Source organism: Corythoichthys intestinalis, chromosome 12 (genome assembly GCF_030265065.1).
Source record: "Corythoichthys intestinalis isolate RoL2023-P3 chromosome 12, ASM3026506v1, whole genome shotgun sequence".
Taxonomy (NCBI): Eukaryota; Metazoa; Chordata; class Actinopteri; order Syngnathiformes; family Syngnathidae; genus Corythoichthys; species Corythoichthys intestinalis.
In genome coordinates this window covers 37,818,581-37,839,041 of record NC_080406.1, presented here as the reverse complement: position 1 = coordinate 37,839,041, position 20,461 = coordinate 37,818,581, and the positions used below count along the sequence as shown (strand labels likewise).

The 20,461-nt window shown below is 39.3% G+C and overlaps 1 protein-coding gene across 2 annotated transcripts in view; it reads right to left on the bottom strand.

Annotated features, from left to right (window-relative positions):
• Positions 1-19,533, bottom strand: part of LOC130927578 (neuropilin-2-like) — a 191,337-nt gene extending 171,804 nt beyond the window's left edge. Inside the window, exon 1 of one of the 2 annotated variants that reach the window (XM_057853518.1) lies at positions 18,830-19,533. In XM_057853518.1, coding sequence (XP_057709501.1) covers positions 18,830-18,905 — 76 coding nt within the window. In that variant the 5' untranslated portion in view covers positions 18,906-19,533. The remainder of the gene's footprint in view (positions 1-18,829) is intronic. The other variant, XM_057853517.1, reaches the window with a different exon arrangement.
• Positions 19,534-20,461: the final 928 nt, after the last annotated feature.

Below are 20,461 nucleotides of genomic sequence, written 5' to 3'. Positions count from 1 at the left end.
TCAAGCCATTTTTAAGTTCTAGTTAAGTTTTAAGTTAGTCTCTAAACTGTAAGTCCTGATAGGATTTTGAGTTTTTGCAGTGTTCATAATAAATGTATGATACAGGCTGTATTGGAGCACATTAGGGACCAGTGCTACTGCTACTTGGTGTTTTATCCAGCAATGACTACTGAGCTAGAATTGATAGTTAGCATTATTGAGTTTTTCTTTTACATTCTCATCACTCCACAACGCTATGCTATGTTAAAGCCTGTATGTAAGACACGTTAGCCATGCATCGACAGTGGTCATAATTAATAGAAACCTAGCCCTCCGCAGGGCTAGCGTTACTTGAGTTAGTGACAGTAATGTTAATCTTTATTTATTAGCGCTTAGCGCTCTTTATTAGCGATTAGCGCTCTACTGCTTTAAGATGGCGGCTGTTTACTAACGCTGCCCAGACGCGGCCGAGTCTGTCATTTCGTATCTAGTTCAACATACATGTGATCTCTATGAGACTCATCAGACGCTACCTACCAACGTAGCATCGTGCGGGCTAGTATTTAGCAACGTCGGCGGCGTCTGTAGCGGCTGTCGGTTGCAGTAAGTTTTTTTTTTTTTTTTTTTTTTTTTGTGCTTCTTCCTCTACGCACGTGACATCAGCGCGTTGTCCCGCATTAAAAGTAGTCCGAGCAAAACGTGATGCTTAGAGCTGTCAAAATAAACGATTACTCGAGGTGAATAAAATTACTCGGATCAGTTTTTAAACTCGAGTTATTCGAGTTGCTCGAGCATTCGTTTCAGCTCTAGTCGTAAGTACAGTAAATACCACTTGTTGAGTGAAAAATTGCATGTTAATGCCCCCTCTAGTTCTATTTTCTTCTTGAGAACTGATATTTTATAATGATACCCAAGTTACCCATACGGACGGACCTTTTACTTTTCAAAATGGCAGCGTGCGAACAAGAAGTTGCGAATGTTAAGATACTATACGTTTGTTTCGTTTTTTAAATACGTTCATCATTAATTTACACGTTTTTTTTTTTTTTTTTTTTTTTTTTTTTTTGACGCCAGCACAATAATGTAGTGTACACATTTATAAAATTCTTATTTGTTATCAAAAGTGTTTGCTAAAATGTTCAGTAACAAACAAAAACTTACCGTTTGGATGTTGATGCATCCACGCAACAAACTACCGTATTGCAAACTATTTGCTATGTGTTTTTGCTACGACAACAAAAGCACATGAACAGGACACACTCATAATTACCAATTTGCAAATGGTAAAGATCATCTTTCCCAGAGCATGTGAAGGCAGCATTAGTCCATGACCGCATATATCTGTATCAGTTTGATATGGGTATCAGATTTCCGGAGTTGGACAATATTGGGATATCGATTATTGGTTCAAAAGTTAACTCAGCTTACAACAAAGACAACTCTAATTTACAGTCAAGTAAAAAATTGTTAGACCAGCTTATTTTCTGATAGGCAGACAGAAAAGAAAACATGAAATACCAAAACGCAAGTTTTGGTAGTAAAATGCCATCGTTATTGATGTAAGTATATGATCATGCCATTATAAATAACTGTACTAGGCGTTTCAAGAAAAACAAGGGTGGTCTAACATTTTTCCATGACTGTATTTTTATTTTCATTAGCTGGGTATTATCTTGCTTATAAAATAATAATAGTAGAACAAATATTACAGTAGCAAGTGAGCGTTGCGTATGTCTGAAAGTGCGTAATGGGGAGCTGAGACATCAACCACAAACACCAACTTGCTAAGCCTCTTTCGTACTCATCCAAATGTTAAATATGCATCTTTTTTTTTCCATTTACTGATATTCCATCCACCCTTCATTTTTGTGCCTTCATCGTCCTCACGCTCCAGCCTTGTGCCCTTTTAAAGACTTTGGAAGGGCATTTACGTATGCAAATTCGAACCAGCTGGTCTATGCCTGCAATTTACGAGAAAATTGATGTTCCGTGAATGCCACTTGGACTTACAAAAATTCTCAAACGGCTGACTTACAAGAAAAGAATTAGACAGAGGTGGACCACAGTCATTTCGATGTTGGAGACAAACAGTATTTTGAATCTTATAATGGTATACCATAGTAAAATGGGATGACATAGTAAAAATAAATGGGATGAAAGTACACTTTGTGAATAAGCTTCATCAAATGCTTACGCAGAAATTCAGAATTTAAGCCACCCAGATAGCTTCCTTCTTCATCACGTATTGCTTGTTTTCCAACAGAAGACAAATACGGTGAAGTTGGATCTACCAATTTAATTTTGTCCAAGAACTTAAACGTTCCCCAAACTTGTTGTGTTCACCTTGGTTTTTCACTCTTTAAAACAAAGACAATGGAAGTGCATTCAAGGTTTTGAGGACAAAAATGAGGATGTGTTGTCATGCAATGAAAGATGGCATGTATTTTTTTTCCTTCAAAAAAAGTTGTTCAGAAAACAATTTGTTTGTCAACCACATCACTGTACTTTCAGCTCAAATACGGTACTTTTCATTAGAAAACCACAACAGTGTGTGTGATCCTCTGGGAGAAGCTGCTTTGAGACCACATACTATAGTTACAATAAACACAACCGCAGAACTCCGGCCATTCGGGTTTGGACATAGCCGCATGCGGACACACACAAACAGAGCATAAGTAGCGGTAAATGGTGCTAAGCAGTCTAGCAGGGATAAAAGACAGGTTGCTGCATTATTTATGTCCCCGCAACACATTTGGCATTTCTGCCGGATAACACCTATTCAGCAGCTTTTGCACATACTCATCACACCTGAGACGCACATGTAGCAAAACATGCACCCCCGAAATATGTACAAAAAAGAGTCTGTCTTGCTCAACTGGATTCTTTCTGATGATTAATGCTAATTTTCCATTATAATCTCTATAACAGAGTAATTTTTCCGCTTTGAGATCATTTTCCATACTGTTCATCATTTTTGCTCTTCAGCAGGCACTTTTCAAATATTTGGATGGTGGTCCGACTGAAATTTCCACTGGCCAGGGAAGTTTTTGGATATGTCTGTACATGGTGAATGATCATTTTTCAGTGCCATTGACAGAAATGGATGTTCAATCCGTTTGCCAATTTTTGTTAATATTTGTTAACACTGAGGTACAATACGTCTGTGGCATTTCAATTAGCATATTGGCCCGAATATAAGACGGCCCTGATTATAAGACGACCCCCTCTTTTTCAAGACTCAAGTTTGAAAAAAGACTTTATGAACACCAAATGAATTTTTACACAGAAAATAATTACAGTACATCTGAAACAAATGATTATAACAATATATTTGAGAGAAAAAGCATGTTATTTTCCCTCATTCAAATCTTAATATCTGAACATTTAATATGTAAACTAAAGTGCAATCACATTCCTAAAGGAATGGCTTCTGTTTTTTGAAATGTAAATAAACTAGGGCTGTCAAAATTATCGCGTTAACGGGCGTTAATTAATTTTTCAAATTAATCACGTTAAAATATTTGACACAATTAACGCACTTGCCCAGCTCAGACAGATTTAAATGACAGTCGAGTGAAAGGCCCACTTGTTAATTGTGTTTTGCGGAGTTTTGCTGCCCTCTGCTGGCGCTTAGGTGCGACTGATTTTATAGGCTTCAGCACCCAGGATTATTGTGTAAGTAATTATTGACATCAACAATGGCGGGCTACTAGTTTATTTTTTGATTGAAAATTTTACAAATTTTATTAAAACGAAAACATTAAGAGGGGTTTTAATATAAAATTTCTATAACTTGTACTAACATTTTTCTTTTAAGAACTACAAGTCTTTCTATCCATGGATCGCTTTAACGGAATGTTAATAATGTTAATGCCATCTTGTTGATTTATTGTTATAATAAACAAATACAGTCCTTATGTACCGCATGTTGAATATATATATCCATCTTGTGTTTTATCTTTCCATTCCAACAATAACAGAAAAATATGGCATATTATATAGATGGTTTGAATTACGATTAATTAATTTGAAAGCTGTAATTAACTCGATTAAAAATTTTAATCGTTTGACAGCCCTAAAATAAACCTATCTAAAATCTATTGTGATAAAACAACAAAATTGCAATAACTGCATTAACCATCAAAGTGAAGTCTAATTGTAACTGTAGTCTTGAAACAAATCTGAAAAAGGAAAAACATTGCAATAAAATAATGCAAACTGGTTCAACTTGAGAGTAGCTGAGAGCTGTTATGACAGAACATCGCTTCAATGATATCTGGCGCCATCTAGCGTCGTGAATGGGTATAATGTCTAGACCGCGAATATAAGACGCCCCCCACTTTTTCAATCTTATTTCAATGCAAAAAAAACACTATTATAATCGGGCCAATACGGTATTTACTATTACTATTAGAATTACGTTAGTGGAAGATCAAGTGAATGATTATGTTTCAGTGTCATTGACAGTGATAGATGTCCAATCCATTTTGATCCAAATTGCTGCCAGCCCTCCCTGTCAAAATGGATTGGGCATCCATCATAGTCAATGACAGCCAATGACTAGGAAGGTAGTTGATCTGTTTCCTTTGTTTCAGTATTTTTAAGTGGTAATAAGCAGAGGTGGGTAGTAACGTGCTACATTTACTTGAGTAACTTTTTGAGAAAAATGTACTTCTTAGAGTAGTTTTAGCGGGGAATACCTTTTATTTTTACTTGAGTACATTTGTGAAGAAGAAGCACTGCTCTTACTCCGTCACTTTGGGCTAAACTAGAGTTGTTACAGTTTTCCTATTTATTCTACATATTGACTTTATTTTTGACAGAGATGCCAACAGTGGCTGTCTCAGTTTCACCGATGAGACGACGCAACAATAATCACAGGACTCCGTTATACCAATCAGGGGTAACAATATTTTTTTCTCCACTAGAGGGCGATCAAGCTTTTCAGACGGGTTATGTGTTGAGATAATTACTAGGTTTATTATACATTTGCTGTAGTTAATTGCCTCAGCATTTCATTTATAGTTTGCTTGTTGAATTAATGATGCTTTAGGTCACAATATTCAAGTTCCCTATAAAACTGATACCAACCATTTTTTCCTGTTTGCTGAAGAAGAAGACGAAGAAGCTACAAACGTTTGATAAATGACTTGCATTAATTGGGTTCCTAAGATGAGTTACACATATGTAAACAAACAAATGTATCCTTGTATGCAAGTTCACGGTGTGTCGCTAGCTTGCGTCCCCAATTCCCTTTTAGAGTAAGACACCCATCTCTTGCTAGGGCCAAACCAAATAAAAAGAAAGGTCACGGGAGGTTTATGTTTAGAACGATCTTGGAAACTGTATTGTGTAGTTTAGTATGCATTGTATAATTCCCTCCAGTTCTCCTTGCACGTTTCATTAAGAATTGATGCCTTCTCTCCTTATTTTGTGCAAGATTATATATGTCATCGTAAGAATTTGTATTTGAATTTGACATTATATTTTAAGTGTTGTTCTGGTCTGAATTTGATGATATGTGTCATCTTTGTGGCCTTGTATGGTCATGTAATAGGGTATAGTACACCATAATAAAAACAGTTCACACAGATTAAAAGTTGTGCTGAAAAAAATATATACCATTAATTAATTTATTTATTTTTAATCAGACATTGTAAGCAGTTACTCACCATTTTCAACGAATACTTTTTTTTTTTACTCGTACTTGAGTAAATTTTTGGATGACTACTTTTACTTTTACTTGAGTAATATTATTTAGAAGTAATGCTACTCTTACTTGAGTAATATTTTTTGGCTACTCTATCCACTTTTGGTAATAAATGTGTGGTCAATGTAAAAGCAGTTCACTTTTAAAACAGATCTGGTTTGTCAGTCACCCTAAACGGCAGCCAATGAGTTAAAAGTTGAACAATACCTCAGCTGAACCACACTCAAACTAATAAATACCTTATTTTGAACCATTACCTGACTGGAGAACTGCCTTTGGCATTCAATAGAGCACACTAAGTATCTTCAGAGGATTGTTCCAGGATTACAACACACCGTTTTTCTCCTTACATTGCTTCTTTAAAGTGTAGCTAGGCAGAATTATTGCTCGCAAAAATCACACTGTGCGACCCGGGGAATATGAGAAGTTCAGCAAATAAACTGAATGTCTACATTGGACGGAGCCCAGTGAGATTTTAGTCATCCCAAACCTGAGACACCTCTGGTATGAGAAGAGGAGAAAAGAAAGGCACAACATAGTGAAAAAGAACATGAGCGATGCCAGAGCATCTGTCTCTCATCACGTGAAAGGAGAAAGTCAGCAGCTCTGAAAAGCTCACTGGACAAAAAAAAAAGCAGCTTTAACATCTTTTGATTAGTACGTGAAATGGAACGATTGCCAAATCAGATGCAACGTAAAGCTAATCTTGCTGCATTTTATAGCACGTTTCACAAGTCAGTCACCACAACAACAATGACAAAGAAGTGGTAGCAACCAACTAGTACAGAACAAATTACCATATTTCTCGGACTATAAGTCGCAGTTTTTTTTTCATAGTTTGGTTGGAGGTGCGACTTAAGGCCGAGTTCTGCTTCCGCGTCAGACCTGCGCCGTCAACGAAGACCCGATTTACGACCCTGCGCCGTAGCCTCTCTGGGTCCTTCTTTTTTTTTTCTGACTTCGCGTTGCGTCAACGCGTGTGACGTGGTGGAAATGGACTATGATTGGTCCGATCAGACTGTTGTTTCCGGTTCAGCGCGAAATCACCGCCATTCTCAAACATGATTTTTCTACACGCAAAAATGGACCAAGCCGACGAGAGTATCAACAAAAAAAAAAGTACGACAACTTCCACAATGTCTCATCAAGACATTATGAAGATTGCCAAATGGCAAGGAATTCGTAGGAGGATATTGCTGAAAATACGTAGCTGGAGGTCAGAATAAAAAAAATGGAAGAACCACTGAGACAAGTACAGTATGTGTGTGTTAGGAATGGCCACACGAAGTTGGCTAAAAACTGTCAGCTTTTTATCACTTTATGTCGTATTTTTGGTCGGTGCACTTCAGCATTTAATGTGTACATATGTCTGCTGTGAGTCTGTGACTTATTACCGTTTCACACTTCAAGTATATGAAGAATAAAGCACAGGTTTGGCGTCAAAAGAGTTGTTTTGATGTTTCATTTTCAACAACAGACAGTTCACACACGATACATCGTCACTGATTGAGAGTGCCTCGGTGCTTTTATAATAACGTTAACATCAAGGCTTCCAACGCAGTTTGGGAAATTCCATAGACGCCAGAAATCTGCTATGGCTTCCAACTGGCTGTTTGTAGGACACGGCAAACAAATCGGGCTGGAGGGCTTTGCAGATCTCAGACAAAACGCTGGACGCAGTGCTCGACGCCAGTTTGAAGCTAGCCGCTACAGCTAACTGGTTTCCACCCGAGACTAGAACTCTCTATGCCACACCAAAAGTTGGACAGACCACCTCGAAACCGTCTTCTGAGTTGCCTGCGCCTCAGCATTTGTATGATCAACATTTATTCAATGTTGATGAGCTAAAGATTCACATTCAAGCATTCCATCTTGCATTATTTATTTTTTCTCCGTTAAACTATACAAGAGGAAGTCAACAAGCATGCACCAAAACTGTACAAACATAACGCCACACCCCTCTAGTGGCTTGGCGGTGAATTATAGAGCAACGCGTCACCTGGCCGGAGAACCATCGAACGTCAAATGACGCCGTAGTCGCTGCGCTGTCCCTGCAAATCGGGAGCATAACTCAGGCTTTATACTCTGGAGCGACTTATGTGTGAAATTATTTACACGTTATTATATCATTTCACATGTTATTTTGGTGTTTTGGAGTGACACTGATGGTTTGGTAAACTTGTTAGCATGTTCTTTATGCTATAGTTATCTGAATAACTCAGTAGCTTTGTTACATTAACATAACGGCCACGTTCGCATTTCGTTGTTCATGCATAATGTAAGATTATCATGTTGTTCTTTATTGTATTTTTATTTTAAAGTGATCCTCTAACTTAAATACATTTAGGCTCTAATAAACCACAATTGTTCTCTTGTACTAAAATATGTTGTTAGAAACACATAAAATGTTAAATCAATGGCAATATTTTATAATATTTAGTCCATATTTTGACCGTTAGTTGGCGCCATGGTTTGCAGGCTCGCAGTGATGACGTCATTGGCATCTTTCGTGTTTAACAATTGCTTATTGCTGCCTAAACTCGCAAAGTAAAATGCCACGATGTGTTGCTTTTGGATGCAATTTCCAGTCAAATGGAAACAAGGGGAGTGAAGTGAGTGGTCAAGGTAGAATTATTATTTTTAGTGAATAAATGTGCATAAGTGGAAGCTTCTCCCCCTTTTTGGTCCCTGTATGCACGTATCCTACCCACCACGCGTTACAACTAGCGCCCAAACATTTTTCCTGGGTCCTCAGTCAAGTAAGGGATCAGTCTATTTTCTGGATCCGACGGTCTCTGCAATATTGGTTTCGGATCTGTTCATTTTTTTGATTCGTCGTTCCCACAGCGGCTTTTCGGATCTGTCTATTTTGTGGAATCGAGGGCCTAATCGCGGCTGCGACATTGCCGTGGTATCGGTCTAATTCCTGGATCTTCGAGTGAGTAAAAAACGCGGATTTGGATTACTATTGCTATCTTTTTTGTTGACTATTCTTCGTGGGAGTTTTCCCCAAATCATACTAAATAATTAAAGCACTATGGCACGCTACAGTAACGACAGTGACTCTGACGTGGACCTTACAACAATGTTGGGAGTTCGTCAGGGAACGCGTGTTTGCGTACTGCTGAGCTCCCGAGTGAAGAGTGGTCAAGGTGGAAGTATTATTTTTTGTGAAGAAATGTGCATAAGTCGAAGCTTCTCCCCTTTTTTGGAACTTTTATACACGTATCCTAGCTACCACGCGTTACAATGTTCAAGACATGGATTACACAAGGTATGCTCTTTGGCCTGTACTATAAGCACACGACAGCTCTGGATGCTAACAATCTACATAATTATATTGGGATAAGTTTGAAAATGCAATATGCTTACCTTGAATAACTGCTAATAAAACCGGACACCATACACTCTCACTCCCAACCGGACTTCCCAACAGGACTCTCTCGCATCACCAGTTTTGCTCAACTTTTGTCTTATCAGGTATTTGCTGCACGCATTTTTCCCTGAAGCTCGTCTTGTGAACGACCGACAGTGCTGTCCTGCTCTTCACTTTTCAGATCTGGTTCAAATAGGAAGGGTAGAACTGACGACATGTTGAGAAAGCTAACGAGTGACACGCTGGAATTTCGGCAACGGGACCAGTGACGTCACGCACTGCGACGTAACAAGAACGGCGACCTATCACTTAAAATAATTTTACAAACTTTATTAAAACAAAAACATTAAGAGGGGTTTTAATATCAAATTATTATAACTCATACTAACATGTATCTTTTAATAATTACTTGTCTTAAAAACAGAGGATCCCTTTAAATTGCCTTTCAAGATGACATATCTGTTCTATGTGTTGGATTTTATCAAGTAAATTTCCTCCCAAAAATGCGACGTATACTCCTGTGCGACTTATAAATGTTTTTTTCCTCTTCGTAGGCATTTTATGGCTGGTGCGATTTATACTCTGGTGCGACTTATAGTCCGAAAAATACGGTTTTAGAGCACTGACCACACACTGTATGAAGGAACACACACATTTAAAAGAAACAACTAAAAATGTTAAAAACTTGTACATGTACAGCCTGCTGAAGCCAATGGAATAGATCTCCCTTGTTTTGTCCCATTTCCAGGTTTAGAGAAAGCAAAATAAGGAGAAATAGATTACAGCACAAGGGAGTAAAAGAGAAGAATGAAAAGCTGGAACACTAAAGAGATTTCCCCACCGTAGCAGAGCGGGCCAAAAAAAGGAGGTTAGTGAGGTTTCCTAATCGGAGCGAGGGAAAGCGCTGAGGTGTGGAGAAAGAGACACAAAGTGCTATTAAAGGAGAGTTGGAGGCCGTGAACGGAGGAAAACAACAGGATGATTCAGCGTGACGGGAGGCAGAGAAAGGAAAACAACCTGTGGCCTTGCACGCCACTGATCTACAGGGACTGCAGGGGACACCAGGTACGCACACACACAAACACACACACACAATGCCTCTTTTTATGCAGAATTTAAACAAAAAGACCTAAGGTGAGGCAACTGCAACTGTTTACACATACACATAGACACACACACAGAGCTTCGAGCTACACTAGTCATTAGCAAGGGCCGGCGAAGACGCTAAAATAGCAACAGTGCGCTAATGACATGATAACCGTAATTAGAACATCCTAGTGGACACGCTAATTGTCCTCTCCGTTTAGCAAATGAAAGCGAGGGCGGGCGACAGACGAGAGAAAATGTACTGAAGGTTAAACGGCTCAATGCCTGTTTGCTTGCAGCAGCAACGACAAGTTGTTGGAGGCCGTGAAGCTGCCTTGAGTATAGGCAAAAAGGCCTCAACATTAGGGAGGATAGTAGGGTGGCCAACAGTCTCGGATTGCGCTGGACAACCCGTAATATAGGAAGTTCTGATTAGTACCGCCGCAGTACCAATAAGAACTTCCTATATTACGGGTGGCCCCGCACAATTCAGTACTGTTGGCAACCCTAGAGGCTACACCTGAACAATCAAATAACATTCAGGAGCAGCATTCAATCTTTACAAAGATGATGCTCTCGAGCAGTGTTGTCAGTAACCTGTACTGTAATCTGATTACTTTCTTTCAGTAACGAACAATCTAACACGTTCATTTTTCCAAACCAGTAATCTGATTAAAGTTAGTTTCCTTAGTGCCTGTGCATTACCATTTTGTTTTTGCTTCATAATGTATCTAGAAAGAAATACTTTAATCATGTACAAAGAGCATTTTGAATAGAAAGGTTGCTCTTGAGTTTGGGAGTGACATCAGATGTCATGTTTACTAATCGGAGGACAAAAAAAAACAAAACGTGTATTACGTGTATTACCATGCTGTGTGGAGCTGTGAGCGGTGAGAGTCTACGGCCAACGTAGCTAGCTACCTCATCAGATTGCGAACAGTGAAAGAACGAGTGAAAGAAACAGGAGAGATACCACGAACGGCTGGATTTGCTCACTGGAAATGCAGCCATTACTTCACATTTTTGTCCGGTAAAGATGACAAAAAGATCCCCGTTGCGTTGCAAACTTTGTGCTGGCTCAAAAAGACTGTCGACCGTTAAAAACTCGACATCCAATTCAAGGAACCACTTGGAATTACAGCACAGGTATTTACAACTTGAATCACAGCCTACAGGTAACGAGAGCACTACTAGTTTGTAACCACAGGCGGAGTTTGACTTATGTGGGAGAGGGGGCAACACATGTTGATGGACACACCCAGGGGCGTTATCGGGGGGGCAGGGGTGGGCAGCGCCCACTCACGGACACGCTCTGCCCACCCAAAGAAAACTGGATGTAGTACTAACAGCAGTCTGGGTACCGTGTATGGTATCCCATTCATATAGTACTGATGTGTTCTAAGTTTTAACCTTTGCGTTGTTACCTCCTTTTTCACCTTTAAAAAAAAAAAAAAAATGAAATGAAATGTTGGTTTTTTCACAGGGGGGCTACACACATTTACGCATATTTTGATTTTTTTTTTTTTACATTTTATCAAAGTTTTCACCATTGTTCACCTGGCTGTTGAGTTCAGTGCGTTTTGAAGCATTCTGAGGGGGTCAAAGTAGGGCTCAAAGCGTCGGCGGGACAAAGAATGACTGGCGCTACATAGTGTATTTGGAATTTGTCTGTACACGGTACCAAAGATTGCACCTGTCTTGGCCTGCCTGCCGATTTTGGTGCATTTTGAAGCATTCTAAGGGGGTCAAATTGAGCTCAAAGGGGCTGCGGAACAAAGAATAACTATAATAATAATAATAATAATAATAATAATAATAAAACTGAGGAACCACAATAGGTTACCTAAAAAAAACATTGTCACCTGCATGTCCATACTGTTCAGTTATGGATGTGTTATAAGTCAAATAAAATCAAATCAACTTTTATTTGTTTAGACCAAATCACAACAACAGTTATCTCAAGCAGAAAACAAATCATGTTTCAAGGTGCAGTAGCCCTATGCTGGATTTCAACCTACTTGAGCATTGTAGCTTTTTTTATTTTTTATTTATTTTTTTGTTAAACACAACCTGTCGTAACATAAATCTCTAGCTACTGTACGTTTGTTATTGTATTCTCCCAGTTATATGTATCACACTTCCAATCCTGACAAAAAAATTCCGCATATGTTGATTTCTGTACCAGCAAAACCTGTACCAAAACAAACAAAATTGGTACTAGTCTTTTCTGGTACAGAAACAAGCATAGGATATGCTGGATTTCAAATAGTAAGAGGCAAAGTGGTGCCACAAAGTATCCGCACTGATAAAAAAAATTACAAAAAGTAGAGCAACTTGTGAAACCTCGGTTATTCTTCTGCTCTGTGAATGTCTGACAAAAGAGCTAGCTGTTAGCCTAGTCTGCTGCTAACCGCACTTTGTATTGAACATGTTTAACATTTGTGTTTTCCAAGGCAGATAATCACTCACTATATAATCTGTTAGAGATTTGCTATCCAATTATTGCGGTCTTGGCTAACTTTGTAAAGAGAAGAAATTGCTCATATTTGGCCGAATTATTACTAAGTGTTTATCCGTCTTAAGTCTACGTTGACTCTCCGTGTTGATTGCCGTCTTCCCCAGTATGTGTGCTTCGGAGGTAGCAGAGGAGTGAAAGTGAGTGTTTACTGCGCACGTGGCTCCACTCAGCTATCGCTTCACATTCTGCTCCTTTGCTCTTATTTCACAGATGCCCTCTTCGCTGCCGGTCTCTTGTTTCTTTTTTAAAGCACCCCGCTTATACTTGCTCCTTCTGTAACTTTCTTGCACTCTTATTTTTCCTTTGACTTGCCCTGTTTTTCACAGATTCACAGTTTGACAGGCTTTTTTGGCAGTCTCTATATTGTACTTTCTTATCCTCGCAGTCTTTAAATGATTAATCCCATCTGACAGAATGTATTGAATAAATGAGACAAAAACAATCACACGCAAAGGGAAAAAAATATTTGGATGAGCTCATTGTGTCAACAATTACTCATCTGACTGTAGTATTCCTTCAATTACTGAGAATTCATCTGTTTTTTTTTTACTTGCTAGTTTGTCAGCGGAGCACATCCTTGACAAATTAGCATCGCAGCACTCCATATTTTGTGTATCATTCCAAAGTGACAACATTAATACATTCAGTTGAAATATATTCCAGAATTTCAAGGTAAAGATTTACTGTGTCAGTAAATCAATTCCTTCTTGTGGGTTCAACAGCACGTAGCCCTTTTTGTGAGGAATAATGACATGGATGGTTTGTATTATTGATGGCCAATTGTTGCGCACACAGCATTTTGACTCAGACTAGTGTAACATTTAATTAATACAAGCAGGTCCCAGGAGGAAATAGTGGCCGGATGTGTTTGACTAGGGGTGAAAAGCCGGGGAGGATCAAGCTGTGCAAGAGGGGTTGTTGTTTTTAAATGTGCTTAAGAAATACAACTGGATGAACTGTTTAGTCATCACTAAACAAAGTAAGCAAAATACAAGTAACACTTCATGAGGACTGTAGCTCAAAGCACAGATTCGATAATAATAAACATTTGTTAGGCAGTCCACTAAAACCCTTAGGTCAAAAATATTAAATGTTGGCTTTCTTAATGTGCTAATGCCAACTTTTCAAAACTACAAAGACATTTTGATTCCCATACGAATCGGCATTTTGTTCTCGTTCAAATTCAAGATCATACAATCTCACAAAACAGCCAGTAAAGATGAGACATTTGGCTTTCACAAGTCCTTAGCAACCATGCACAACAGTGCTACTCGGGGTAATATACTAGTATTTAGTAGCTGATATCTGTAAGCATGGTGAAAATTGCTCAAAAACAGGCAACTTTTGGGTATTTTCCAACTGTTTTAATGCACACTTGAACACAACATTGTAGTGAAAGGTTCTGAGGTGTGAGTTTATTCACAAACAGTTTAGAAAACACTTTTTTCGAGAAAGCATCTTGAGGGTGTCATAGTTCATAACGACAATTTACGAGAAGTGTCTGGTTTCAGAGGAGCAACTCACATTTTTGGTCAAGCCTTTCCAACTTCGAACTTGCTGGTGTGCCTAATGTTGTTAAAGAGTATCTTAATGAGTTTTCAAGCAGCTTTTCTTCTCAGAGTGCAGAACAATGACATCACCGCCAGACACAAACGTGCACATTCCACAGGAATAATTAGCGGGACTAATCAATTGAACTTGCCTGACTCATGTTAATGTTTTGATGGCATACTTTCAAGACTTATTCCACTCACTTCAACTCCATCAAACCAGAAGAAGCTGGCATCACAAGTCGTTGTTCTAGCAGCATACCTGTAGGCACTTCACCCCTCAGAGAGCTCCCAACATTCCCTCCGCATCACCTCTAGCGTGTTTCATCATCAAGCATATTTCGGAAGAGACGCCATAGAGGCAGACAGCCAGTCTTGAGTGGCCAATTACGGCCGTTTATCTCGCTTCCAGGCACAGCCGTGATCAAACGGAATGAAGAAACAGGATCAAACAGCAAACCTAAGAAATCTTTCTTCCGTCTCGTTCACTTCTCTTGGCAGCTCGTGTCGGCCTCTTTCTGTCTCGGTTACTTCCTCACGCTGCACTTCCAACCTCCCTTCTCACTATACATATGCACGTACACGCATCTCAACAATACCTTTTCCTACTCGTCTCATCTCAGGAGACAGTTGCGCTGAGGCATTTGTAAAAGTTTACTGCTGAGGAGGCTGCAACCTGGATGTGAGCGAGTTTGTTCCAGTAGCTGAGCCAGTAAAGATCTGCACAGGAGACTGGGGGGGATTCCAGAAAAAAAATGTTGTAGTCATACTCAGAAACCCTGGCTGCACTGGAACCTTTAAAGTCAAACAGCCCGGGGTTCCTTCGCTTAGAATGCGACCCAGAGGACAAGCGCAGAAGAAACTGGAAGCGGCGGCCAGAAATGAGAAAGTTTGCGCCAAAATATCCGCAAGGATTGGGGAGCCCATGATACATGCTCAGAGGAACAAAGAAATTGGATCCCCCAAAAATACAACCCTTCTCAGAAGCAGCCAACAAAACGCTGTTGCCTGCAATGATTTATCAGAGGCAGATGATCCATTGACCCAAGGTAAACACTGGATAACATAAAACAGAACTTGTTAAACCGTGTAACAATGGTTCATCATGTAATTTCCCCCCCTAGTGTTAAGCTGCTTGGCCTGTTATCTGTAGAGGGGGACAGCTGAACTGATAACGGAACAAATTTGAGCATTTTCCCAAAGATTATCCACGGCAATTACTCTGTGGAGTTCTTTTTCCTCGGCAATCTGGACGAGAAAATGGTCATGGATGATCATAATGAAGGTTTAAAGGGTTTGATACACGAATCTTGTATGAATCTACTGTATGCACGTTTGGTCGACACCGCTACAGACGCCATGATTTGGAGGAAACAAAGTGATGGCCAAAAATACTAATGCTATCCTGCTTTATCGTAATTTTTCAGAAAACACAAAAAAACTGAACCAGTGGTTTGTTTATACATATTCACAAAAAATTTGAATCGTTTTTGTGGAAAAATGACTTCGACAAATATTTCTAGAGGATGACTTTATGCCTATTTGTATTTTGCGGGTGTATATATTAACTGTAGCACCACGCTGCCCCTCACAGTTCAGTCTTGGAACAACAGAAGGCGATACAAGATGATTTGAAGATGAGATATATAGAAATACAAGTATATTTTATATGAACTAATGTTCTGCAAGTTGCAGTGTATGAAAAATACAGTATGTCTGCAAGTATTGCTATGTTTTCTATCTACGGGTTTTGTACAATAGTTTTTGTTGTAATGTTTGTTAATATTGTCTTTACAACCCGTCAGTAGAATTTTCAATTTCTTCCACATTATTAGTATTAGGCTTGTGGACTCCGATTGACTGATCATCACAATTGAAAGATCACTGCCAACCCTACCAGTTCAAATGGATTAGACGCCTATTGCCGTCAATGGTAGTCAAGAAATTAACAAGTAGAATGTATGGTTTAACCTCACTCGGCGGTACTTTGTATATTTTACCGGGTTTCTATTTCATGTTTTTGAGGAAAGCCACAGAGACCCCGTCACGTCTGTGTTGACCGGGTCAAAGAGGAATTAACAACTGCATTTGCACAGTAAAACTTGCAGCTGCAGGAGCATTACACGGGCTCCTTCCGGAGGGGAGCAGGAGTTCAGAGGGATTTTTAGACCTGCTACTGTATCTGAGCCAGCCAGGTCCTAAAGAATGGAAACATAAAACCATGGTAAGGAACTTTACTAACATTACAAAAAGTGTTTACTGGATCAATACAAGTCCAACAATCTGTTTTCTCTACACCAATAATAGCATACATTCTATATACAGTGGTACCTCCACATACGATCGCTTTGGCACACGATCTTTTTGAAATCCGACGTAAAATTTGACTCGCCATTTGTTTCTACATCCGACGACATGCTCAAAATATGACGATTTATGACCACAGCAGTTTCTTTTCCTGCAGGACGGACGCACGCCGGATTATCTTGTGAGAGAAATCAACATGGGTTCCAAGAATGTTAGTGCAGGTGGTGAAAAAAGGAATACAGATGAGGCTTACCATTGAAATGAAGATGGAAATGATAGAAAAAATATGAGCGTGGTGCGCGCGTCAGTGAACTGGCTCGACAATACCACCGTAGAATGTCTACGATCTTGACGGTCCTCCTCTGACCTTCATTCTCCAGTCTTTACAAGCTAGGTGACAATTATTATTGTGGTAACATCGCCCAAAAAAATCGCCAGCTTCGTCAGGTTTTTAATAATTTATTTCAGAACTTGCGCAACACAAAATGCCTACTTTCCGCCGTAGCTGAACAAAGTGAAAGAAAGAAGTCCCTCTCTCACTCTGTCAAGTCAGCCACGCAGTGCGTTCAGGTACAGCACGCAAAACACATCGCCCACATTAGAACCCGATTCATTACATTGCTACAGGTATTATTAATATTATTATATTATTATTCCAATTTTTATTCATAATTGATTTGTTTTGCTCTGTGTTTTTGCTATTTGCAGTAGTACCAGCAGCATTTGCTAAGGTTTTAGTGTAAGCTTTTGGGCTGTCGAATGAATTAATGGAATTATAATGTATTCTTATTGCAATTCCAAGTCCACGACTGAAAGTAAAAATACATGGTGTTGTTATTTTGGGGGTTTTGAGACACGTTAGAAAAATATCATGACAAACAACCAATAATAATTCTCACAAATAACAAATACTGCATGTAATTGATGTACTCAAATGAGCAACTATACGTTGCAATATTACCAGCAGCATTTATTAAGGATTTAGTGGAGGTTTTCGGGCTGTATAACAAATTAATGGAATTATAATGTATTCTTATGGGAAAATCCTTCTCGACATACGACCAAAACAAGATACTGGAACGAGTTAACTTCGTATGTAGAGGTAGACTGTATATGAATTGGATTGCAATTCCAAGTCTACGGCTTGAAGTAAAAATACATAGTGTTTTTACGGTATTTTGGGGGGTTTTGAGGCACTTTAGAAAAATATCACGAAAAAACACTACCAATAATAATTATCACAAATAACAAATACTGTAACTATACGTCGCTGGCAAAGACAATGCTCTGAGAAGTCAAATCAGCTTTACACTTAATGAACGCAGCGTTTAGTTATGATGTTAACAATGCTTTCTAAAATTTAGGGAACGTTGATAAGGAACAACTACTTTTTCAAAACTATTGAAACGTAAATCGCCTCCCAACATGCGTAAAAGCGGGTTTGAGACACAAATACGCTCGCCTTTCTCATAATATGGACACTGACAGACGCTCCAGGGGAGAGTAGTGGAGAAAGTCCTCCGGTTCTGAAGTGAGACGAAGACGGCCAGTGAGGGGCGGCGCTCGCGTCCTTCCAACAGCAAGTCAAATAAACCCTCTTCAAACAACAGCGCGTAATTGAATTTCATCGCGGAGAAAAAATACGCGAGAGGAGAAGCTGTTAGTGACACTGATAGTAGTCCCAGGAGGGATAACGCAGTTTAGGGGGGGAGAAGAGAAGAACCCTCCGGAGAGCAGATGGTGATGAAGAGGCACCGTGGACGTTCAAGACTTCAACGATCAATAGACATCCTGCAAACACGCGTATCGCTTAGGAAGCTGATAAGACGGAAACAAGAACTACGATAGAGTGACGAAATTAAACCGAGATGTTGGAAAACCATTCGAATTTAATCTGCTTCCAAAAATCGATCGAAACTAGTTAGGCTTTGTGGTTTTATATAAAAACTTCCTCTTTTTTGTTGACATTCATTGGACACTTCAGGTACACCCTTATTCTCAATGTATAATCGATACAATCACTCGAACGTCTCCCGTGTTGACTGTCTTCTCGGTTATTTATTAACAAAGAAACACTCAATCGCGCGATCGCATCACTTCCAACTTCCCTGCACACCGAAAATCAACTTAGGTGTGACCACATGATTAGGAGTCGGAATTTTAAGGCATTTAAATTCCAAGAAAAAGGAAAAAAATAGCCAATTGTAAAACACAAAATGGACCATTCGGTTGTTATATCTTAATCTAGTGCCCTCAAACAAAATCAAATCTGTTAAAAATATCATTTCAGTGTTCAAGTTTACCTCCTTCCTCCGCTGTGACGGCCAAAGTCGACACAAGTGTGAGCGCACAAACGCAAACCCATGTTGATAAATCCATTTTTGGACTCAACCCGTCAAAACGGCCAAGTCCCAAAATTCTCCTTCTCTTCCACGTATCAAGTTTAATGGTCCAAAGAGTCCACACAAAAAAATGCCGGCTTCCAATTAAAATCTTATCAGTGCGTGAACGTGTGTTTTCTCTCAGGAGATGATATCAAAGTGTCCAAAATCCATTTTCTAAGATGCGTAATAACACTTTGCTGGCAAATGCCAAGTCACGACAGAGTTGGAGATATCCGTGTTTTCTGTCCACATGCGGGCAAGTTTGTCAAAAGGTGCTCAAAGTATGAAGAATAGCACTCCTGCTCCCTCCGCTTTTTGATTTGAAAAAGCACGTGCTTCATATAAACATGCTCAAATGTCTTTACTCCATTATGGTGAGCAAACAGTCCAAGCGGCAGTCCATTGTTAGGTAAAAGCAGCGGGAAATGGTCTGTGCGTCTTGTCAACGCGTGCGTAAAAGCTGATGTGGAGAAAAGAAACGCGGTGGAGTCTCTCCGCCGTCCTCCTCCTCACTGACAGTTATTTGCCTTAAACACGCTCTTCCCCTCCGTTCCCTCCTCCTCTTTTCTCTCTCTCTCTCCCTCCGCGCTTTTTTCTCTTTGGCTTGAAAAGTGCGCTCCTTCCCCTCCGAGCTCCGCTGCCGGTTTAGTGACATCCAGCTCCAGCTCTCCCTCAACTCGAGTGTCGGCCGTGTGCGCACGCGTGTATCGGATTACAGTGCGATCACCTCCACGCAGCCCCAGTATCTCCGAACCCCTCCCCAGATTAACTCACTGACTGCCAATGACGGCAATAGACGTCCAACTAATGTTGACTAGGAGAGTTTGGCAGTGATCGAACGATGGTCATGGCAGCCATTAAATTTATGAAATAACATTAAAGCGTTACAACAGTAAGAAGTTTGTTGACTTATTATAATTTAATTTTTTTTGTAGAAAAAAAAATGACTGACGCAGTTATTTTAAAGACCAAATGTTAAGTAATTTCATAAAATGCCAAACAGGGTCACAATCAGTGTTGTTAATCTTACTGAAAAAAAGTAATTAATTATAGTTACAAATTACTTCTCCCAAAAAGTAATTGCGTTAGTAACTCAATTACCTGAATGTAAGAGTAATTAGTTACTTGGCAAAGTAATTGGTGATAATTACTTTTTTTTTTTCCTCAAAAAAAAAAAAAAAAAAAAACATTGGCCACACTATGTGAAGTTTTTTGTGAAGGATTTTGGTACAATTGGCCCGAGCCCAATTCTTTACCCTAATTTACCCTTTACCCTGAATCAGCTGTTAAAAGTTGTTAAAATTGCTCCCATTATTGCATTAGTTCCCTTCTCTCTACTTTCGACATATGAAAGTTTTAAAACTGTTTCATCATGTAAAGATAGATTCAAGTCAAGATTTTGCCGATTTAGAAGTATTTTAGATAAAAAGTTACTTAGGTTCGCTAGGAAGTTTCTCTACAACAGAGCCGTCCTAAAAAGTCTACTGCTTTAAGATGGCGGCTGTCTACTAACTCATTTAGTGGCATGTCTGTCATTTTGCATCTAGTTAT